Source organism: Bufo gargarizans, chromosome 2, assembly GCF_014858855.1.
Source record: "Bufo gargarizans isolate SCDJY-AF-19 chromosome 2, ASM1485885v1, whole genome shotgun sequence".
NCBI lineage: Eukaryota > Metazoa > Chordata > Amphibia > Anura > Bufonidae > Bufo > Bufo gargarizans.
Genome location: NC_058081.1, coordinates 525,936,827 through 525,953,997, shown reverse-complemented (window position 1 = coordinate 525,953,997; position 17,171 = coordinate 525,936,827). Strand labels below are relative to the sequence as shown.

General features: G+C 42.7%; 1 protein-coding gene across 2 annotated transcripts in view; it reads right to left on the bottom strand.

The window, feature by feature from the left end:
• Window positions 1-14,693, bottom strand: part of PKP2 (plakophilin 2) — an 88,396-nt gene extending 73,703 nt beyond the window's left edge. The window contains exon 1 of one of the 2 annotated variants that reach the window (XM_044281442.1): window positions 14,293-14,693. In XM_044281442.1, the coding sequence (XP_044137377.1) occupies window positions 14,293-14,506 (214 nt within the window). In that variant the 5' untranslated portion in view covers window positions 14,507-14,693. The remainder of the gene's footprint in view (window positions 1-14,292) is intronic. The other variant, XM_044281443.1, reaches the window with a different exon arrangement.
• Between the last annotated feature and the right edge of the window lie 2,478 nt (window positions 14,694-17,171).

Genomic DNA, 17,171 nt, shown 5'->3' with positions numbered 1-17,171 from the left:
TTAGTTTGTATTGTCTGTCCTCCCCTTGGTGTTTTCCTTTAGAGCTAGTGGTGCGGACTAGTGTTCCCACCGCCCTGTTCACTATCTAGGGCTCATCCTAGGGAAAGCCAGGGTTTTAGGCACGTGATCGTCGTACGGGTGAGGAACCCGTCTAGGGACGACAGGGCAGCCAGGCGCCAGCCGCAAGGTGAGTCAGGGGTCACCACCTTCCCTCTCACTAGGGCAGGGCCTCCCTCCGTGTCACGTATGTGACAGTTACGCCGATCGTGATACATACCTGAGATTTATGTTGTAGAGATACCTCATTAGATTTTAGTTTGTCAGTGTGACCCATGGACTGTATATGTGTCTATCGTCTTGTAGAAAACCTATTATTTTGTAATTATCAGTGCAGTTATTATTTCACCTTAGGGCCATAAATGGGGCAGTAAACCCATAATCCTGTCTACAGGCTGTTATCTACCCCGTATTGTGTTTCTTTAAGGAGATGCATAGGGCTGCTTATCTGTGGTAAGCAAATAAAAGAATTACTAGGATTGAGGACAAGTAAACATAGAAATATAGAATGTGTCGGCAGATAAGAACCATTTGGCCCATCTAGTCTGCCCAATATACTGAATCCTATGAATAGCCCCGGCCCTATCTTATATGAAGGATAGCCTTATGCCTATCCCATGCATGCTCAAACTCCTTCACTGTATTTGCAGCTGCCACTTCTGCAGGAAGGCTATTCCATGCATCCACTACTCTCTCAGTAAAGTAATACTTCCTGATATTACTTTTAAACCTTTGCCCCTCTAATTTAAAACTATGTCCTCTTGTAGCAGTTTTTCTTATTTTAAATATTCTCTCCTCTTTTACCTTGTTAATTCCCTTTATGTATTTAAAAGTTTCTATCATATCCCCCTCTGTCTCGTCTTCCAAGCTCTACATGTTAAGGTCCTTTAATCTTTCCTGGTAAGTTTTATCCTGCAATCCATGTACCAGTTTAGCTCCAATAGTTGTCTGCCCTTGAAATTCAAATCTCCTAGAAGCCTCCCATAAGTCCTTATGCTCATGACTGTGTCCGTTTTGTGGTCAGCAAACTACGGATGCAATCCGTGTGCATGTCGCATTTTGTTGCGGAGCTGTTGACTTCAATGGGTCAGTCATCTGCACTTTGCGGACTAAATAGGGCACGTTCTATCTTTTGCAGAAAAGAACGGACATACAGATGAGGAAAGCACAAAGAAATGCGGCATGCATGTGGACTGTATCTGTATTTTGTGGATCCACATCTTATCGGCATGAATGCTGTTTTTCAGCTGGACAAATACAGCTGCATGCGGTATCCACGTCAGATCCCATTACAGTCAATGATCATCCGGCAGAGTGGGGCTGTGTCCAGCTGTGCCAGATACTGTTTCAGATACGGAAAGCATTTATTAACATGGGGGAGATTTATCAAAACTGGTGTAAAGGAAAACTAGCTTAGCTGCCCATAGCAACCAATCAGATTGCACCTTTCATTTTCAAAAGAAGCTCTGAAAAATGAAAAGTGGAATCCGATTGGTTGCTATGGGCAACTAAGGCAATCTTCATTTACACCAGTTTTGATAAATCTCCCCCTTCTCTTACCACAAGAACAGCCGTACAACTGCTTTCAACTAACACATTGGGCTATAAAGGAACAGTCGGCGAGTAGAGAACCCATTGTATTGTCATGACTGATTGAGCCAAGTTGTTCACCTATGCTCTGTTGTCTTAATCACATTCTTTAGACTGTGGGTCTGTCTGGTGGAGCGCTGTGGGTGAGGGAAGGGCTACACTTCATGTATAGGGAAAAAGTTGGAAAATGTTTTGATCATATTTTTGAAAATGTATACTTATTGGAGGATAAAATATAGGGATTTCTTGCCTTTGACTGTTTGTCTTGTATAATATACACTGCCCGTCCCCAAAAAAAGTCATCACAAAACAAACAAAAAAAAAAAGGTCACACACTCTAATATTTCATTGCACCGCCTTTAGCTTTGATGACGGCACGCATTCGCTGTGGCATTGTTTCGATAAGCTTCTGCAATGTCACAAGATTTATTTCTATCCAGTGTTGCATTAATTTTTCACCAAGATCTTGCATTGATGATGGTAGAGTCTGACTGCTGCGCAAAGCCTTCTCCAGCACATCCCAGAGATTCTCAATGGGGTTAAGGTCTGGACTCTGTGGTGGCCAATCCATGTGCGAAAATGAGGTCTCATGCTCCCTGAACCACTCTTTCACAATTTGAGCCCGGTGAATCCTGGCATTGTGATCTTGGAATATGCCCGTGCCATCAGAGAAGAAAAAATCCATTGATGGAATAATCTGGTCATTCAGTATGTTCAGGTAGTCAGCTGACCTCATTCTTGGAGCACATACTGTTGCTGAACCTAGACCTGACCGACTGCAGCAACCCCAGATCATAGCACTGCCCCCACAGGCTTGTACTGTAGGCACTAGGCACTTCATCTGCCTCTCTTCTCACCCTGATGCCCCCATCACTCTGAAACAGGGTAAATCTGGACTCATCAGACCACATGACCTTCTTCCATTGCTCCAGAGTCCACTCTTTATGCTCCCTAGCAAATTGAAGCCTTTTTTCTGGTTCGCCTCACCGATTAGTGGTTTTCTTACGGCTACACAACTGTTCAGTCCCAATCCCTTGAGTTCCCTTTGCATTGTGCGTGTGGAAATGCTCTTACTTTCACTATTAAACATAGCCCTGAGTTCTACTGTTGTTTTTCTTCGATTTGATTTCACCAAACGTTCAAGTGATCGCCGATCGCGATCATTCAGGATTTTTTCCCGCCACATTTCTTCCTCGAATACGATGGGTCCCCACTATCCTTCCAGTTTTTAATAATGCGTTGGACAGTTCTTAACCCAACTTTAGTAGTTTCTGCAATCTCCTTAGATGTTTTTTCTGCTTGATGCATGCCAATGATTTGACCCATCTCAAACAAACTAACATCTTTTCCACGACCACGAGATGTGTCTTTCGACATGGTTGTTTAAGAAATGAGAAGCAACTCATTGCACCAGTTGGGGTTAAATAACTTATTGCCAGCTGAAAGATAATCGCCCATGCAGTAATTATCCAATTGGCGGCTCATACCTATTTTCTTAGTTAAATCCAGGTGGCGACTTTTTTTTTATACAGTGTATATTCATACTACTGTTGGTCTAATAAAAACGAATACAAAAAAAAGTAACATGCTATAGGTATGTGTATGTATTTTTTCTGGTGTTTTACTATAGGCTTCTCTACAGAAATAATAAAAAAACAAAACAAAAGCACATGATATAAATATCTGTATAATGCATGTAATGTAATGTTACTTTATCCAACCAAACCCATGATGCACTTCTTTCTTTACCACAGCTCCCGCCAATAACAATGCCCAGCTACTTACATAGAAACTCCACTATTACTGCCCTGCCCATGGACATAAGAAGGAAATAAGAAGGAGCTGAATGGACATGGTCATGTGACCACTGCCCATAATGGAAGATAGGAATAATAAATAAGGTCACAGACATACATTACAAAATTACAGCTACCTTCATAAAGGATTATTTTTAAGGAATTTGATGCAAACTGCAAACACCCTTTAATCCCTGGTTAGTCCGAACAAAGGAGTGTCAAAATAGAACAAAGTTCATGTCAAGTGGGTGGGCAACACCCTGAGGACCAAATCCTGGCACCATAACAGGCCTTGTTGCTCCTGACCACAGGGAACCAAGATACGAGACATACATATCACAGTTTCAATGACCCCATGCTGGGAATAACTACAGCACGTCAGCCGTGACTTTCTCATGACTTCTAAGAAGTTCCCCGTTTTTTAGATTTTTATTTGACATCTCTTACTGTAAACTGATTTATTGCAGCTGCAAAGTTCAGCATGGTCTTTTGTGATGACATATACTTTTTTTTTTTTTTTACTGTTTTCTTACTATGAATTATTGGTTCTTGGTAAGTAACCCCTCTGACTTTACCAGCCCGGTTTTCTAACAAATATATAATGACTAAGCAATACGTCCCTACTTAGTTATATCTGTTTATGGGAAAGCTGGGTGAATATGGTCTCCATTAAAGTTATCACACAGCTTTCCCAGACTTTTAAAATGGCAAACCTGTTGAGTTAATCAACATTACAAGAGCAGTGGGTGCATAACTGGTTCTGTCATTCAGGGGTCTGGGAAAGCTTGGTGACCATAACACAGGTAGAACTGCAGGGGTCCCGGTCTTGCTGTAGTAACACTCATGGTAAAATGTTTCACTTTTATGGCCATCTTCAGCTCCTTGTATTGAACAGCCTGGGAGACCTACCCAAACTTGGTTGTGCACAGTTGCGTTGTGAGATGAGACTGCTACCCAGCAAAGATAGTTGTGCCAAAGTTGTGTCGTCCTCTCCTGAAGGCCATCCTGCCACTGTCATGATCCTGTATCTTTCCAATGTCAGTTGTCACATTACATAGACTAGGATGACAGGGAGACGAGCAATTGGACACAGGACCGCAGCAAGACTTTCATTGAGATAGCTAACCTAGGTAAATCCTTTCCTGTCCATCAAGAGAAATTCCAAACCACTGTTTGTATGGAATTCACATAGGTCTACACAAAGAATTCACATGTCAAGTTGCATGATGACACATGCAGCTCTTCCAGCTTTGGTTGCGTATCTTGGTTAAAGTTGATGATAAAATTCTGTCTGCCTGCAACCACCACTAGAGAGAGCTTAGGAGCTTACTGAATATTGATTATTTTTTAGTTCAGCGATTATTTTCTCGTTCAGCGTATGAACAATAGGTAGTAAGCTGTTAAGCTGGTGGTGCCTGTAGGCAGCCAAAATCTCAGAATTCAACCCGATACCCTATATATAGGAATTTAGAATGCTGCATCTGAGAAAATGAGCTTCGACTTCTGTATGCCATTGAATGAGCCACTAGCAGCAATGAATGTAGCATATACTGGGACTTGCTGATTTTGTTTCCACTGCCAGTAATGTGACCCCCAATTCATTATTGCCACTTCACATATCTCTAAAAAAATGAGTTTCTGTCTGTCTGGACGTCTGTCTGTCGGTCTGTTCTTTATGCGCGACCAAACAACTGAACCGATCTTCACCAAATTTGGCACACAGGTTCATCAGGTGTCCTGGAAGGTTTTAGACTGGCTCTCTAAGATATTCCCAAAAAATGACCCGCATTAGCCAACACAAGCCTGCAAGTCTTTCTCTTCAAATCCCACCTGCCATACACGTGTCTCTTATCAGCCAATAGAAGATCGCAAGCTCTTAGTCTACACATACACACAGTTTTACTCCAGGTTTCCATAACAACCTAGCCATTGTTCTTCACTGCTGTAGGCCAGCTTTAGGCTAGGGCTACAGGACGACAATAAGTCCAAGACACAAAGGGCACAACTACGCTGATACATGCATCCATCTTGGATGGATTTTTTGTGACTGTCGTGTCGCAATCTCAGCATGTCGCAGTGCGACACCATAGCCTATCATTATAAAAATTGTTGAGACAAAATGTTGTGCGACACATGTCGTCGTGTAGCCCTTGCATTAAAGGGGCAGGGTGCTGTGGAGGCCACTGTTAAGGGGGCAGGGGCCACTATTAAGGGGGCAACTGCTGTGGAGGTCACTGTTAAAGCAGCAGGGTACTGTGAGGTCACTGTTAAGGCAGAGGGGTACTGTGGAGGTCACTATTAAGGAGGCGGGACCATGAGGAGGTCACTGTCAAGGGAGAAGGGTGCTGTGAAACTCACTATTAATGGGGCGGGCTGCTGTGAAGGTCAAAGTTAAGAGGATGGGCTGCTGTGGAGGTCCCATTTTAAAGTGGTGGGGCACTGTGGTGGGGGGTCAGTGTTAAGGGGTGGGGGACTGTGGAGTTCACTGTTAAAGGGGCAGGGTGCTGTAAAGGTCACTGTTATGGGAGATACTGTCGATAATCTGTTTAACGACACACAGAAACATTAAATGAAATAGATGAAATATACCCGTGTGAAGCCAGGTCCTTTTGCTAGTATTGATATAAACATTTTTACAGAGCTCTTTTGCACATTGCTGGAAGGTGGAGGACCAACGCATCTCACCAGTGGTGTCTGATACGGAGCCACTTCCTCTCCTTGTGAACCATTTCAGTAGGTACGGTGCAGCGCTGGGTGTGTCGACTTCTCAAGTTTACATTCAAACTCATTGTCAAGTTCAAAGCACCCTTTAATTCCTGAGAAGTCAAGTGTCATGTGTTGGTAGAAATAGGCAAAGGGGAGGAATGTATCACACAGAGTTATAAATGTACATTTTACATTGCTGAGGGCTATTCTGCAATGGGAAGGGCTTGTCTGGTCTGGCTAGTAACTATACCAAACAAAGGTGCAGAGTAACAGTAAAACAGTAAAGGGGGTATAGACTTTTACAACCATTTTATTCATTGCTCCAGTGCACCGGAAATACAACATGAAGGAGCATTTTGAAATAGTGTTGATTTAAAAAAAAAATATATAGCACATATTTTATGCAGAATGATGTGTCTCCATGGCTACAGTAATTGTGTGTAGTCCAATCCTGTAGCCATGAGAAACAGGGCCTGCCTTAGGGGTGTAGGACCTGTGTTCAAGGCAATGCCTCTGATATTAGATTACTTTATGGAACTTCTATTTAGTTACTGTATGACGGTATTATTTGATCACTGTTTGGAAGTATATACTTGGTATTGTTTGGCACTGCTACTCAGATACTGTAAGGGTGCATTCACACGACTGTATGTATTTTGAGGTCCGCAAAACACAAATCCGCAAAAAAAAAAAAAAAATGGATGACGTCCATGGGACATCAGTTTGTTTTTTGCGGATGCATTGCAAAAATGCCTATCCTTGTCCACAAAACGTTCAATCTTTTTTGCGGGACTACGGAACAGACATACGGATGAGGATGTGATACGGATAATGAATGGGTCCGAATCCTATCTGCTAAAACATGGTCATGTAAATGCACCCTAAACTGTATTATTTCTGCAGTGATTGTGGTTATATAAACCATCCTATATACTACTTTATCTTATGGCTATTTGTACCGTTTATGCCATTATATAATACTCAACGGTGAGGCATTTACAGGGGGAACCATCCAGTGTAAGGTCAGACAAGCTGGGTTATATGACTGCCATCTGATCATCTACAGTACTGCCCCTTGCCCAAAGGTGTCAAATTGCTTCTCTATGGTCTCTCCCCCCTCTGGTTACAGACTTGAGGCCGAAAAGGTTGGCTACAGCTCAGAGGGTGTCAGTGAATGCTGTACCACCGCCGATACTACAGCCTATTGCATATTCTTCCATCTTGTGCTCACGCCATGGAATTCCTGCTCATGGTCATTCCTTATGGCTTGATAGATATATTGTGCTAATTAATAGACGATTAACGCTCCTTGTGGCATCTTACTGTATTGTTTCATTCCTCTTTCTTATCCAGGGTGCTGAATCTCCTTAGGCTACTTTCACACTGGCGTTTTGGCTTTCCGTTTGTTTGTGAGATCCGTTCAGGGCTCTCAGAAGTGGTCCAAAACAGATCAGATTTGCCCTAATGCATTCTGAATGGAAAAGGATCCGCTCAGAATGCATCCGTTTGCCTCCGTTCCGTCTCCATTTCGCTTTGGAGGCAGACAACAAAATGCTGCATGCAGTGTTTTGGTGTCCGTCTGATGAAACTGAGCCAAATGGATCCGTTCTGATGCACAATGCAAGTCAATGGGGACGGATCAGTTTTCTATGACACAATAGAAAACTGATCCGTCCTCCATTGACTTTCAGTGGTGTTAAAGATAATACAAACAGATCCGTTCTGAACGGATGCAGACGGTTGTATTATCTGAATGGATCCGTCTGTGCAGATCCATGACGGATCCGCACCAAACGCGAGTGTGCAAGAGACCGGTCCTGTATGGAGACTTACTGGAAGTACTCCATGGTATGGAGACCTATTGGCTATGCTCCAAATATGCAAAGAGGTATCTGCCAAGGAAGAGGACCATCTTGCTAGTTCCACCTATTGGAAGTGGCTCCCTATGAATCAAAATATGACTTACCAACGAGCTTTGGGATTTGATAAGGGAATATAGCCATAACTTGTCAAATCCCAACACTTGTTGGAAAAAAATAATAATAATCGGATTTTGATTCACGATGGAGCCATCTCCACTAGAACCACCAATGTCCTATATGACTAGGGTGATTTGTTCTTATTTACATTACTTCAGATACTTCAGTAGGACAAGAATTTTCTGTAAAGACACTTGAAAGTTGTTAGCTATATTCCCTAAAAGCTTGTTGGAAAGTCGTATTTTGATTCCAATAGGGAAGCTAACATAATCAGATTATACAAACAATAGAACCACCGTGTCCTATATGACTAGGGCCATTAGTTCTTCAGATTCTTCAGCAGGATAAGAATTTTCTACAAAGACATAGTTGCCAATATGCATGTTATTTCCATGAAATGGGTAAATACGTGTCTCTGGTGCTTATCTCAATAGGAAATGTCCATCACACTTCATCAATGGTAGCCCTTGGACTAGATCAGATTGATGGGGAATCTGTTCAGACTTGGTGGATTCTTGTGCTGGTTGTTCACGGATTAGACCGCTGCTACTCTGAAGTGACTGTCATCAGCCCATTATCACCACAGATTGGGGACATATCTTATTACACTCCTTGTCCGTCATTGGGTCAAAGATGTTGAAACGGATAAGGAACCATCATTCCATTCCAGACCTCCATGGTTTCTTCTAATTTGTCTAAGGATACTTGTAATGTTTACTTCTAATCTGAACAAGCAGAGCTGCAGTGTTAAGCATGGGGGATGGAGCAGCCTGTGCTTTTGAGGAGGGGAGATTTGGCTTTCAAGTAGATTATAATAAGACTTTATCCTGGAATAAGGAATGATTCATAGACAGCGTGATTGGGAGGTGTCTGAAGATCGTTCAGGATTTTAGCTGATTTCAGCATTTCTCTCGTTCTATAAGAATGTGCTGGTAGTGAGGACTCATCATGAATGATTACGGCAGACAATCTCAAATATGAGTTATTCTCAGAAAAACAGCTCACTGCCCCTGCAGCACAATTCTCTCCTGAAATCCTCTGCACTGCTTTGGCTCCTTCCACTATGCAACTGAGTCTTTCCACTTGTCTCCATTTTCCTCCTCAGATCATGTCACACGCGACCTGTCCTCACCAAACTTCACTGATCCTGAAAAGATCAGCACAGGTGTCTCCTGAAATACTCTGTGCTGCTGAATTTTTCCTTTCCATTGATTCAGTTGCTGGAATCCATTATTTATAGCAGATTTTCTCAAGGGTAGTGCCATCTATCCATGATCTTCTTCTAATGCAGAGGATGATGTGCTACATACTGTACTTGGAAGCGCCTTATCTGGCTTTTGTACCATCATGTGGTATTAGTTATGCTGGAGACCACTTAGGGCATGTTTACCTCACTTCTCCGCCTGCCCATATCTTATTCTGCTCTGTGGGATGGCAGTGCTGGGCCAGGAGGTCATGGGGAAGTCTGAGAGAAGAATGCAGGACTCATCTGTGGAATGTGGAGCTACCCCTGGTGCCCCCCCAGCTGCTTTCAAGAACATCTGTATTAGAATGAAACATTAAGTCATCAACTTCAATAAAAACGTTCATCCGGAACCATTATGTTCCTCTAGAGAGGACCCACTACATGTATATGAAGATTCAGGACTGGTAAAGCTTGGCGACTCCCTTGGAGAAGCTGTATTGACATCCAAATTGGTTGTCACCCAGCTTTCCCCAGAAATAGATTTAATAGGATGTCCACAAAACCTTGAAGGGGCCTTCTGGAACAACCCTTTAATATTTGGTATACACTGGTAATCTCATATTATACTTCTTTGTTACCGATTGTTATAGCTTTTTAACAGTTTCCTGTTAACAACTTTATATGTGTGAGCCGGAAGCTGTAAACGCAGTGATGTCAGGAGACGGGGGTGGAAATTAAGAGGATTCTTGTCGCTTACACCCGCTACTCACCTAATGGAAGGGTAATCTCTGAAATGTTAGTTTGTAGGTTCTATCACTAATCACAGTTAGGGTGGCTGCCCACAGGACAGATTACGCACAGATTTCGTCCAGAAAACCGCAGCGTAATATGGTACTACCAAAGTGAATGAGATTGGACAAATCTCATTTACACTTTTCTTTTTTTCTTAGGTGCGGAAAGTGACCTGGGTGCTTACCCCACAGACTTCCATGGAGTTGTTAACATAAACAGAAAATCCACACGTGAAAATGCATAAAAACTCGATAAATACTATGGATTTATGTGCTCTTTTTGTTCAGGATTTTCTGCATACAAATTTTCTGCACAGCGTTTGCAGTAACATTTAGGGCTCATGCACACGGCTGTTTCCTGGCCGTGGCCGTATTGCTGCCCGCATACAGCGGGTCCGCATTACACAGGGACCGGTCATGTGCACCCCGCATCACGGATGCAGACCTATTCACTTGTATGGGTCCGCAATCCGGGAGATGAGATATGGTGCGGAACAGAGGCACGGATCGGAAGCCCACGGAAGCACTACCAATCAAGTGAATGGGTCCATGATCCACATGCGGCGGCCCCACGGTCGTATGCAAAGAGCACTCCGTTATTTCTGGTGGTCCCATAAAGAAGGAAACGAGCAGCAGGGCGGGTGCCCAACCTGCCGCTCATTCAGATCATTGGAACTGAACCCCTGTCGAGCATTCGGACCCCCAGAGATTAGTTAGTTATCCACCATCCTGTGCTGTACAGCCTTATGCTGTTGATATGCTAAAAGGATTTTCCACAGTAGAACTTGCAACTTAAAAGGTGAAACTAATATGAGATAGACTCATTACATGCAAAGCGAGATATTTCAAGCCTTAATTTCTTAATGGCGTTAATGGATCTCCTGGCACCCCGACTGCGTACCTCCGTTGATGGATGCTCCTAGTGCTTCCCAAAGGACTCCAAGCACTCCGCTCTACACCGTAACCACCACAGGAAAAAGGAACAGGAACAGCTCTTACAAGAGCTAGGGGTTATAGCCGGGGGAGTATACAGCGTATAGCAATTCCCATACACATACACAGGCTCTATGTTGAATGTAAAACACAAACTCTTTATTGAACACACAAGCATTGACTGATATACACATTTTACAACAAGGGTACCACCCCCATGGACCTGGTTAGGAACTGAGGACATAACATAGCAGCCAATCCTTTACAGTTTTAACACAAAAACTATACATTCAACAAACACAATGGCATTGCCCGTGACGCAATTAACAAACACAATGGCATTGCCTGTGACGCAATTAACAAACACAATGGCATTGTCTTTCACGCAATCAACAAAATACAATTACCAAAACACAATAGACTCTGCCTGTGATACAATTACCAAACATAATGGGCTAACTTAATCACTCAAGGCAGAAAACACACATTTTTCCCCAAAACACAGAAAACACCTCAAAACCCCACATATCCCCATAATCTGATCTGGGTGAACAACATATCCAAAAATCACCCAGATCCGAGCAGGGGTTCCCGAATTCCATGGAAGTCACATTTGGCCGACCGCAACCATGGCTTTCCTGCCCAAAACAGTTCCACAGATTTAGGCTGTGCGGCCTTTTTACCTTCTCCTTCAAAGTTAGTATATGGGCCATAATCCTGAGGCAAGAGGCTGGCAAACAGGCCCCTCCAAAACCCAATGGCTTACAGCTTATGCAACCCCAAAGTCACAATTTTGAGGTCCCCTTTGCTCAGGGGATATGGAGTAATTAGCTGACAAGAGTGTGACACTTTGAGCCTAGAATATTGAACCTTTTCACAAAACTCTAATTTTAAGCTGCATTAATGCAATTCCTTTTAATTTGCATTACTGAAATAAATGGACTTTCGCACGATATTCTAATTTTTCGAGTTTCACCTGTACATGGAATCAGCATATAACTTGGATTGTAAATTTGCAAATTATCAATTTATACTATGAATTTCCACAGTTTATTTTACCCTTTGCAATGTATAGTACGAAATCCACAGCAAAATCTGCACCTGCCTCATGAGGACACTAAAGGAAATGTCTTTTAAAATTCATTCATTTGTTCTATGCGAGTTACCATATTTTTCGCCATATAAGACGCACCTGCACATAAGGCGCACCTAGGTTTTAGGTGCCACTCCTTTCCTGGTCTTCCTGCTGCGCTGTGCTGTAACCCGACTTTGCACAGAGTGAGGTCACAGAGCGCGCTGACGTCCTCATGTTGTGCGCGGAGAAGACCAGGAAGTGGCGAGTACAGAGCCCACACTCGGAACACTGCATTCACCACTTCCCAGTCCTCCTGTGCCCATGAGCTATTCAATAATGGAAGTGACTAGCAGGACTAAAGGATCTCACCGCATTCAGATCCATTATTTTCTTCTATTTAGAGATGGAAAATTTCTTGAAATTCATTTTGTGTCTAATTGGGCACATTTAAAAAAAAAGTGTGATTCAGACCTAAAATCGATTCTACCCTAACAAAATAGGTTCCAATTTCTCTGAAAATTGGTATACAACAGTTTCTGGTCTCCTAGGATATTTTATCTAAAAAGAATCAGAGAATAAATAGGAGTTCTAGAAGAAGAGATAGATTATTATTTAAAGATGGTCAGAGTGTCCTTCTGTTGGGCATCTCCATCGATCAAAGATAATTTGCTAGAAAACTTGGCAGCAATTGTACAGCGCCTCAACAGGGGAATTTAAGTATTACACAGTAGTGCCCGTTCAGATCAGTGGGCTGTGTAATGGAGAACAGGACATGTCCCCTAGAGCAAGAACCTGAAGAGTAGACCCCCTTCTATTGACCAGGAATGCCCTAGTAGGATGTATGAAGCTGGGTTTTCCATACTGAACAATCCCTTTACATGCAATACATTGGACTGGATACCATCAACAAGTTGCTGTTGACTGATATGCTGTTATTAAGTGTGCCTATTTGGTACTTTCATTTCTTTTTAACAGCTGATACAGATATTACGTATTCACATTTTATCAGAGTGTTTGGATACTTACGTGTTCACAAACCAATTTGTGCAATGTACTTCATAAAAAGAATACGACATTGTTCTTAAAATGAACATCTGAGGGCCATTAAAAAAAATATCTGTCACATGTTCGTGTGAATGTAGCCTATGCAACTCCATTTGTTCTGCTAAGTTAGAGGAGAAGAACAAAAGGAAAATAATGGACGTGCCGGATTTAACACATAACCAGAATGAACGGAGCCAAACAGACCCCCACTGTCCTCCTTTTTTGGGGCGTAATGTGCAATGGAGGCCTGACCAGAGCATCCAAAACAGATGCGAACAAATCCTAAAAGCACAATCGTAAGCTCTCTCGAAGTAGCTAACTTACTCGCTGATGGTTTTTAGGTAGCAGTATGAGGATGTTCTATTTATACTGCGCAGTAAAGGTAAACTAGAAAAACAAAATAAAATCACAAATGCCGCACTATAGATCTAGGGAGTTAAAAAAAAAAAAACAACATAAACATTTATTCATGCTTTCAAACCTCCCCCAGGTCATTCCCATCTTTTTTATGCTTTGAACAGCAACAGTCTGGGTGTAGTCATAGTTAAATATTTTTCTCTAACTTTGACAGGTCATTACCATCAAAGCCTCAACACTTTGTTTCTGTGATGTCTGACAGAAGACTGGCATTGAGACGGAGCACTGCATGCTTCTAAGGCTGCTTATCACATCAGTGATTTTCATCAGTGATCGTGAGTCAAAACCAAGGTGCAGGTTCAAAACACAGAACAAGTGTGAATCTTTCCATTAAACCCCATCTCTGTGGAGGCTTCAACCTGGGTTTTGACCCACAGTCACTGAAGGAAATCATTGAGCAAACACTGACTGTGTGAAAGCGGCCTAGAAGTGGTGGCTTCAAAATCAAATCAAAACTTCACTCAAGTGTAAAATTACTCAGATTTAAAGAACCAAACATAAGGAGTAACAACTTTGGGAATGCAAAATCTGAACAAGGCCCCCAACTATAAAGGTCTGCACCTTCACTTGACTTTTATTCACATTGCAAGTCCTATTGTCTTCAAATTTTACCATCAGTTTATCGCACCATATATGGTGCGCTTTAACCTGGCACAGGTAGATATAATCACCCGCTACAATAGAAGTAGTACAAGCGTCCTTAACACAGTTCACTCACCGTTAGCCACGTTCTTCTTGTTAGTCTTCCTTGCCATGGTGAGCTGGACCTGATGTTGGATCCTCATGGCTTTCTCCAGGTCTTGACGGCTAATTGACAGCTTATCTTCAGATGGTAGTGCCAGACTGGAGCTATCTAGGTCCATAAAATGGTCCTTGCTCAAGACCGTCTTGATGTACCCCTGTTCAGCGTTGGGGGAAGCGAGGACTGCCATTCTGGATCTGTGGGCTCAGGATCCCTGCTCACAGCCTCCAGAAAGCTACCGTGGCCACCTGTAAACACAATATATCTTTGTGCACGCTACTTCCCAGGAAAGGACACCAGTGCAGCTCACAGCTCCCAGTACACACCTCCACTCACTCAGCTTCCTCACTTAGTAACTAACGTGACACCTCCTACCTTGAATTCCCAGCCTGGGATTCCTCAGATAACTAGGGGGAGGTTTTAGTGTCCCTAAGGTTCAGGGTTGGGCTCTGTGCAGGAGGGGAGGGGGAAGGGGGACTATACAAGAGGTGCATAGGACACAGACCCTCCAGAATTAGGGAGGGGTGGGGTGTGGCTGAGCTGTGTAGCTCACATATCTCATTATGTTCACTGTTGGAGCAGGTCCAGCACAATGCATTTTCAGAGTGTTGCAGTATTCAGTGAGTTTTAAAGCGTAAAGGGATTGTAACGACAACCGTGTCAAGAAACTCAAAAAATGTGTAGATTTAAAACAATGATCACTAATGCTTTTTGACACTTTCATATGCTCACAAGATAAGGCTCTATAGGGAAACGCTGAAGACACAGCACGGTCATAATTTTACTGTAATTTGTACCATAAATGGGGGATGTGTTAAACAGTGGATACATGGCTTTAAAGAATGCAGTAGCCTCAACCATGCTGTCCTAACCAAAAGGAGAGTTGTCCATCTGAAAATGAGCAACAACTTGTTACATCTCCCTTTAATAAATGTGTTTACTCTTAAGTGTAAGCTCCCCCTAGTGGTGACTGCATGCAACTGGGGTTGTATCCTGTAATTTGGAGCTCTGTATCAAAACCAGACCTCTGGTCTCTATAAATATATATAAAAAGTTACAAAGTTTAGGAGCTATTGACAGTACATAAAAGAGACACTTATAATGGGGCGATCTGTTGGTACTGGTAATGGGGCGATCTGTTGGTACTGGTAATGGGGCAATCTGCTGGCACTAGTGGGATGGGGCCCTCTGTTGGTACTGTTAATGGCAGCAATCTGTCTCCTAACACCATTAAGGGGGGAATTCCCCTGGCACTGTTAATACGGGCACTCTTGGAAGTGTTAATGGAGGCAATCTACTTGGACTAATGGAGAAATTCTGCTTCCACTATTAATAGGGTGACTCTTCTGGCCTTAATGGTGGCACTCTGCTTATTAGGGTTAATAGGTAATTCTACTGGCACACGTAATGGGGGCACTGTCCTGGAACTAAGGGGAAATCAGCTGACACTGATGGGGGCACTTGGCCAACAAAGTTAATTGGTGCACTCTGCTGGTACTGGTAATGTGAGTGCTGTGCTAGCACTGTTAGGCCTCTTGCACACGACCGTATGGCATTTTTTTTCTGTCAGTAGTGTTTCCGCTTCTGTTTCATTTTGCCGTTCCGTTTGTCCGTTTGGTTTCCGTTTTTTGCAGATCGCAAACGGAAACGGAAGCATGGCATATATAGTATACAGTAATTACATAGAAAAATTGGGCTGGGCATTACATTTTCAATAGATGGTTCTTCAAAAAACAGAACGGATATGGATATTGCCCGTATCCATTCCGATTTTTTTACAGCCCCATTGACTTGAATGGAGCCACGGAACGTGATTTGCGGGCAATATTCGGACATGTTCTATCTTTTAACGGAACGGAAAAATGGAAATATGGAAATGGAATGCATATGGAGTACATTCCGGTGTTTTTGCGGAACCATTGAAATGAATGGTTCCGTATATGAAGCGTATACGGAACGCAAAAAATTGCCCGTATACGGAATGCAAAAAACGTTCATGTGAACAAGCCATAAGTATGATACCATAGATCCATCTATAATGTGGGCATCCTTGCCACAAGTGGACATAAAAGTGCTGCCCTATAGAAAGACTCTCAGAGGTTATTTTTGGATAGTGTACTCCTAGACATGTTGCAAAGATGCACTTGAAAACATTGGGGGTAATTTACAAACCGGATTCCCAAAAAGTTGGGAAACTATACAAATCATGAATAAAAACTGAATGTAATGATGTGGAGGTGCCAACTTATAATATTTTATTCAGAATAGAACATAAATCACGGAACAAAAGTTTAAACTGAGAAAATGTACCATTTTAAGGGAAAAATATGTTGAATCAGAATTTCATGGTGTCAACAAATCCCCAAAAAGTTGGGACAAGGCCATTTTCACCACTGTGTGGCATCTCCCCTTCTTCTTACAACACTCAACAGACGTCTGGGGACCGAGGAGACCAGTTTCTCAAGTTTAGAAATAGGAATGCTCTCCCATTCTTGTCTAATACAGGCCTCTAACTGTTCAATCGTCTTGGGCCTTCTTTGTTGCACCTTCCTCTTTATGATGCGCCAAATGTTCTCTATAGGTAAAAGATCTGGACTGCAGACTGGCCATTTCAGTACCCGGATCCTAGGCAGCCATGATGTTGTGATTGATGCAGAATGTGGTCTGGTATTATCTTGTTGAAAAATGCAGGGTCTTCCCTGAAAGAGATGACGTCTGGATGGGAGCATATGTTGTTCTAGAACCTGAATATATTTTTCTGCATTGATGGTGCCTTTCCAGACATACGCCACACGCACTCATGCAACCCCATACCATCAGAGATGCAGGCTTCTGAACTGAGCGTTGATAACAAA